This window comes from Penaeus monodon, chromosome 2 (genome assembly GCF_015228065.2).
Source record: "Penaeus monodon isolate SGIC_2016 chromosome 2, NSTDA_Pmon_1, whole genome shotgun sequence".
In the NCBI taxonomy this organism is placed as follows: Eukaryota; Metazoa; Arthropoda; class Malacostraca; order Decapoda; family Penaeidae; genus Penaeus; species Penaeus monodon.
The window spans coordinates 8,442,414-8,449,913 of NC_051387.1; the positions used below are offsets into that span (position 1 = coordinate 8,442,414).

Sequence of the window (7,500 nt, forward strand, 5' to 3'; positions counted from 1 at the left end):
GCTCCATACCATATTTGGTGTTAAAGCAATCTGAGAACCCCTTTAGTTAACGAAGTTCTAAAGAAAGAAAAAAGAAAGAAAGAAAGAAGGAAAGATAAGAGTGGAGGCAACTCTGAATGACAATAGGCTCATACTCTCAAAATCGTGACTACAAGTAAGGTACAGGTATATATCCCATTGAAAAATATTCCTTTGTAAGACCCTACGTTGGCTATTTATTCCACCATGGAAAATAACCATATAACCTCCCCCCCCCCCCCACACACACACACAAGAGCCCACTCTGTATACTTAAGAAGTACACCTTTATATTTATCAATGAACATCTTGAAATTGCAATAATGTAAATGAATGCTACAGGTCCTGAAAGTCTGGGAAGAGATCAGGATGCGCTTATTGTGTATAAAACAATATTTTGTAGCACCACTATAGGGCTCATGACTAGAATATGGAGACTGAAGGTATAGACAGATGACACACCTGTGCTATATCCTAAATTCAGGTAATAATAATGATAATGACGACGACGATTATGATGATGATGATGATGTGATGATGATGATGATGATGATGGTGGTGCTCCTGCAATTGCTGCTGCTGCTGATGATAATAATAAGAATAACAAACGAAATGCTAATAAGAATAGCAGTAATGCAAATTTCAACGGAAGTAACAGATAAAGATATATATAAGTACTATTAACAGCTATTATGGATATCTTCAGTAGCTTCACCATTATAAATACAGTGTCTTGTCATGACAGCAGTGACATATTAATAATAATAATTTCGACGATGATGACTAATGATCATTACAAAAATAATGATTAGTAATAATGTTGAATGACGAAATATGAATTATAATGAAAATGATAATAGTAACAATAACGTTTATAAAAGATAATATGTAATAATGATCAGTAATAAGCCATCATGACTGGAATAAAAATAAAACAATTGATATTAAAAAAATATTTTTTTTGTCGAATTTGTTTACACAAGCCTTCAGTCATGAAATATAAGAGTAGAATCATTATGTGCATTATATATATATATATATATATATAAAAAATGAATACAACTTCGAACAAATGAGAATACATTGTGATGTGTAGAGATTAAGTAAGCATAGGTTTGTAAAATAATTTCAAGTGTTTCCTCATTTTTATCAGTGTATTTATTGTAGTTAACATCGTTTAACTATAATAGTTATTTTCTATAAGCCATTTTTAAATAAAACTTATCTTCTGTCCAACCTTATTATATAACATCTTAATAATTTATTTGCTTTACTGCACTTTCATACATTTTCTTGCCTTCTCTTTCAACTGATTATGTATACGAACAGGTATCAACGGAAATATATCGGGTGTGCATATACTATACTTCCTGATACTGGTGTATAATGATGAAACGGCAGCAATGGTCAAAAACAGATAACAAAGGTAATAACATCACCCTACATAAAAAAAGAGTAACGGCAAAGGTATTAATGATGGTACAGCCTTGATAATGATTATGGTTGTAATATTAATTTATTCCTTTAAGGAACTAGTATTACAGAGGGCATGTAGATAGAATATAGTGTCAGTTAAGTAACAAGCACTAGCAGTTTACAAACACACACACACACACACACAAAGAAATTTCAGGTTTTCCTCTCTTTTTTCCGTATTATTTCTATCATTTTCATCATGCTTCTCCCTCATTCTCTCATCTGTTCCCCAGCCTCTCTCTGCTTCTTTAATTTCTCCGTTCTCGTGTACATCTTTGCATTTATAGTTTTCGTATCTGCCTTCAGATTATATCCTATTTCTATCCGTAAGATGTGATTTAGCAGGGTAACTTCATGTCAGTTATCAATGCTAATGTACTTTGTTGAACAGACAAACGATTACTCCCTTTCTATCTCCCTCTCAATCTTACTCTCTCTCTCTCTCTTTAAATTGCAGTATCTACTCGTATTGATATTTATAAATGTGTAAATGTGTGCATCAGCGTACGACAACCCCTTAATTATCGCCTGAGTCTGGAATGAACCTCCTCATGTTGGACATGAGGTCCACATGGGTGAGAGGGCCACCATTTACTGGCTCTTCATCGTTGGCATGTGCAGCGTGGCTCAACCTGCGGAGGGAAATGTGATCTAGAAAAGAGTAATGTAAACTCTTGAAGTGATAATAACAATTTCAAAATATTTCAACCTTGCATTTCTGAAGGCAACATATAAATTTAAAACTGTGTTCATCAGTATCTTTCCCCTACATTCCTCTCATGCGATAGAAAGGCCGAGTTTTCATGATCAATGTATTATTATTATTATTATTTTATTTATTTACTTATCTATTTATCTATTATTTTGCAACGTTTCTCTCACAGCAAGAAACCCAATACAACTCACTGGGGTTTCCCAATGGGCAGGACGAGGCGCGTGGACGAGGCCGATGAAGACCTCCCTTCGGATCCATCGTCGTGTGGTACATCGTCTCCGAACCCTGACCCTGGACCCAGCTCCTCCGCAAGCAGGAACTGCCTCAACTGCAGGACTTCGTGGACACGTTGTTCTACCACGGAGAGGTAGACGGACACAGACGCGCTGGTGATTTCTCCTCCACCTTAGGATGTGACACGCATGTAACTCAGGTGACTGCTTGCTGGGTTGATTTTTAGGTTAGTATTATGTGGGTGGTAGTTTATATCTGAGGTAATACTGTTCTTGAGAATTATGTGATTTTGGGGAGCAACTGAATGGTCATGCGGTGGCAATTTCGAAGTGACCGTAATGCCCTTTCATCTAGGAGGTAAGGATTTTCTAAGTAACCGTAATGTTGATGATTAAGTTGTTGGGCACACTAGTAATAGTGAATGTTTTCGTAATTACAAATACATCCTTCATGTTAGTGATTACGTTGGAGTATTTTTTTGAAAGTAATTTAATGTGTTAATCAGGCAGTAGTTATCAGTTGTAATTATTAAAGTGGTGGTTTTGTGGTAATGAATATGGTGATCATTATCTGGATGGGGTTCATAACCTGGGGTCCACAGATGAGTTTCAATGTGTCAGTAAGGATCAGATATAAAAACATTTATATTAGTGCGTTATATATATATATATATATATATATATATATATATATATATATATATATATATATATATGTGTGTGTGTGTGTGTGTGTGTGTGTGTGTGTGTGTGTGTGTGTGTGTTGTGTGTGTGTGTGTGTGTGTGTGTGTGTGTGTGTGTGTGTGTGTGTGTGTGTGTGTGTGTGTGTGTTTCTAAAGTTTAATAATACTGTGTATATCTCATATATGTACGAAACAAATAAATTTATATAAATAAAGTACATTATACACGAAGCAAATAAATGTATATAAATAAAGTACATTATACACACTGAACGCAAAGTTGTCTTTTTGTAAATATTTCTAATAAAGGGGATCCATAGTTTTCATCAGCGTCTTACAGGGTCCGTGAATCTAAAAAAGTTAAGAACCATTAATTTAGGTAATGAATGTTTAGCAGCAATAACTATTAACCGACAGTGACACTAATGATATCGTGTTCATTATAGCTATTATCCCGTACTAAACATTTACGTGTACAGTAATGTTACTAGTGTAAATGTTTGATTATATGATGTAACTGCAAAGGCAATCTTAATCTTAAAACCATGTACCATGGTTCAATATTATGTAAATGCAATGGTAATACTAATGATAGCTGATACAGTTATCACAGTGACATAATTACTGATTCCTTTTCAATTGTACAATAACTGCCTAATAATGATGATATTCATTAGGTTACTTCACACTTGTTAAACTCTACACACTAATCAATAACCTACTGTTAACAATGGTCCATTACTGAATATATAGTATTAATAACCAATGAGTTGTAATATCTCAGAAATATATATAACAAATAATATTAATAAATACCCAATGATAAGGATGTATTCATGATTAAGAATATACTCTCTAATTATTAACTATATACCTTTAATAATCATCTATCTACACCCTACTTATTCACAGACTACCTCTAACAACCAAACACCTACCTCTTTCCCACCACTCATCCACAAGTAACCATTAACCATCTACCTCTACCATCAACTCTTTCCACACTCACCCACGATGGCCACCACCGGCTGCGGGTCGCACTGCATTAGGTCGAAGAGCTCTTGTGTCGCCGTCTTCATCTCAGTTAGCGTCTCTTCCGCTCGCCTGAGGTCCGCCTCCAGGAGCTCCACGGCTTCGTCGGCGCTCTCCACGTCCGCCTGGGAAAAGGAGTGTTGTTAAGATTTGTATTAGGATGAATAGCGTGATGTAAAGGTTTATTGGAAGGTTGTTATTACAAGAAAACGGACAAAGGGATGTTTGTGACAGAAAATGATTTCATGGGGGTGATGGGGAAATAAAGAATGATATTTACAGTGTGGTATTTGCTGTATCACTAAAGGCGTTTAGAGGTACTTTCGTCACGTAACATAATCGCATCAACTACGAAGGGAAATATATTTAGCCTGTGGTAAATGCGTATCATATACAAATATTACTTTGTAGTTCCTTCCATTTTGGATTGATTATCACATACGAAAGACTCAAGATTAGCAAAATACTCGCAACACAGAGCAGCTGAATAAACATGAAACACATGCACTACACAGCTGAAATAAGGGCATGCCAGCAAAATAAATAGACTCGCTAGAAACTACGCGTAAATACGTTTGTGACTACATAGGAACACGGCCATATTATAACCATTCTTTTAGCCTATTTAAGTGTCTAAAAGTGTGCTACGAAGGATCAGTTAGTACAATTTGGCCGATTCACATTCTGTAAAAACTATAAAGGAACCTCTTATACATAAATACAGTTAAGCCACAAAGGGTCAATCAGTGAGACTCAGAATCACAAACACCAACAGCTATAAATCGGCACGAGAGATACAACATAGAGAAACAAGGAATATGACTTATATAAAAAAAAACTATTCTGTCTCACCAGGAGCTGCGAGATGGTTCGTTGCGTTTCGCGTTCGTGTTCGGCGCTCTTGTTTCGTGTGTCTTCGATCTGCTCGCGAAGACGTCGGACTTCTGTGGTCAAGCTTGTTACCTGTTGGGAGATAGAAACATTTAGATATGCATCAGCATTTTTATTATCTTAGGTGTTTTCGTCCCTTTTCCAATATCTTTTATGCTTGATATTGTTATTAATATTATTTGTTTTGTTCGTTCTTCATCACACATTTCCCTCTCATCCCCTTCTCTCTTTACATATTTATATCTATATCGATCTATCTATATATATATATCTCTCTTTACATATTTATATCTATATCGATCTATCTATATATATATTATATTTATATTTATATCTATATTTATTATATTTATCACATATTTAACTTTATATTCATATTTACATATATACATACACGTACACATTCTTCCTTTTACCTCGTTATTCAGGTCAGAAATGTACGTAAAGAGGGTGTAGTTATCGTTCTCAGCTTGCAAGTAGTTCGTGACCAGTGAGTCCACCGAGTCTTCGCCGCTCATCTCCCTCAGGTGAGACACGGAGGCTCTGTAGGTTATTAGAGTCTGCTCTGGTCCCCTGGGCTCTACGCCTTCTCCTGGAAAAAAGAAGGATATTTGATGTGTATGTTCTGTATATGAATTCCAAAACACGTGCAGTTTGTGTGCTGTTTATATAAGAACGTGTAAACGCACATATGTTCACTAAAACACCCACCCATACCGAATAATAGTAGACAAGCAAATAGAGGAAAAGGTACACTCACCGTCCGCTTTTCGCCTCGATGTCTCCTCTTCTTCTCCTGCAGAGATCGTGGCCACAAAAGCCCTCAAGTGCTGTTGGTGGTCGAGAGCTCGCTGTAGTTTCTTCAGTTCGTGGGTATATTGTTGGGCATCCCGTTCGGCGCGTTCCCTAAGGGCGCGCATCTTCGTCTGGGCTTCGTCTCTACGGGTGAAATCGAGAGAAGTGGTAGATGAGATTGATTTTTTTTTACTGTATAACAAAGGGGCAGGAGTGAGAAGCTGATAATCTCTAGGAAAACAAGAGTCTAAGTTGTTGACTATCATAACTTGAATAGTGTTCGATTACATACTAGATGCCTTTCAAGACTAATTGCATTCCTGGGAAAACACTTATCATCTCAATAAATCTTTAGCCTTTCATAAAGATTTACATTTGTCTTGCTGTAAGAAAGCTGTTTCTCTTACTCTTTAAATAAATTAAATTCGATAAGTGATTTAGTAATCTTTAAAAAAAATCTTAACAAGATACAAATAAAAATCATATCGATGTATGTAATTTGCATTAGACTGTTATCCCCTTGACTCAAACAGCTCCCACCCGTACTGAATAATTATTTAGGAATCAGTTACTGATCTTTTTTTTCCACAGAAATAGAAAATAAAACCCACTTCAGAATAGATCTACGAACTCTGTTACATTCAGCCCTGCAAAGTATATCGAAGACGCCCGGACGAAGAACATACCTCTCGGAGTATGCTTTGGTGACCTGGTCCATTACGTCGCTCTTTCTCTTGACTGTTCCTTGCAGCTGCTTTTCCAGACGCTGAGCCTGCAATGTCGATGTTAGCCTAGGTCAGCTAGGGTTTCTTAGGGTTCTCATTAAGAGCGGTCCGCATGTGATGCAGAGGTGAGGATAAGTACAGTTGTTTTATGTGGTTGAGTGCGTGTATTAGAAGTAGATGGAAAGTAACGAACGTTAAGTGTAATTTGAGAAATGTGAATAAAGGGATGTGTTTTGAAAGGATAGGTGTGCGAAACTCTTAAGAACCCCATCGCTGTCTCAGAAGACTAAATCCTAAAGGGACTCTCTCTCTCTCTCTCTCTCTCTCTCTCTCTCTCTCTCTCTCTCTCTCTCTCTCTCTCTCTCTCTCTCTCTCTCTCTCTCTCTCTCTCCTTCCCTCCCTTTTTCTTCATTCCTCCACACTTCCCTCCCTGCTTGCTTTCCCTCCTTCCTCTCTTCTCACCTGAAGCATAAATTTGTCACGTTCTTTCAAAAGGTTTTCGAGATTTGTCCTCAAGACGCGGTTGTCAGCGAGCACTGCGTTCAGACGAACAGTTGCCTGAAAGATGAGCAGGGAAATTAATATCATATATGTAGCTAGTGGCGATCTTTTTGATAATGCTAATGAGAATGATGGCGGTGATAAAGGTGCAGAGAAGAGGATAATAATGATAGCAGGAACAACAGTAACTATTATGGTAATGGTAGTAAGAAGAGTGATTATGATGATGACATTTTTATACTATTACTTAGCAATAATGATAAAAAAACGGTAAGAGTGATAACGACAATAACAACAGTAGTCATAACAATAACAATCGATAAAGATATTGACACCATTTTGAAAGAATACCAACGCTAAATCATACGACTAAAAAAAAAAAAAAAACAACGTCAGCAAAACCATTCAAACTTCCATCACTGTTTTTCAAC

The 7,500-nt window shown here is 36.6% G+C and overlaps 1 protein-coding gene across 1 annotated transcript in view; it reads right to left on the reverse strand.

Annotated features, from left to right (window-relative positions):
- Positions 1–1,071: 1,071 nt before the first annotated feature.
- Positions 1,072–7,500, reverse strand: part of LOC119577903 (coiled-coil domain-containing protein 63-like) — a 9,245-nt gene continuing 2,816 nt past the window's right edge. The window contains exons 4-11 of the mRNA XM_037925564.1: positions 7,031–7,126; positions 6,530–6,615; positions 5,809–5,987; positions 5,465–5,640; positions 5,010–5,120; positions 4,135–4,282; positions 2,401–2,614; positions 1,072–2,126 (exon numbers count right to left, since the gene is read on the reverse strand). Of these exons, the coding sequence (XP_037781492.1) occupies positions 2,012–2,126; positions 2,401–2,614; positions 4,135–4,282; positions 5,010–5,120; positions 5,465–5,640; positions 5,809–5,987; positions 6,530–6,615; positions 7,031–7,126 (1,125 nt within the window). The 3' untranslated portion in view covers positions 1,072–2,011. The remainder of the gene's footprint in view (positions 2,127–2,400; positions 2,615–4,134; positions 4,283–5,009; positions 5,121–5,464; positions 5,641–5,808; positions 5,988–6,529; positions 6,616–7,030; positions 7,127–7,500) is intronic.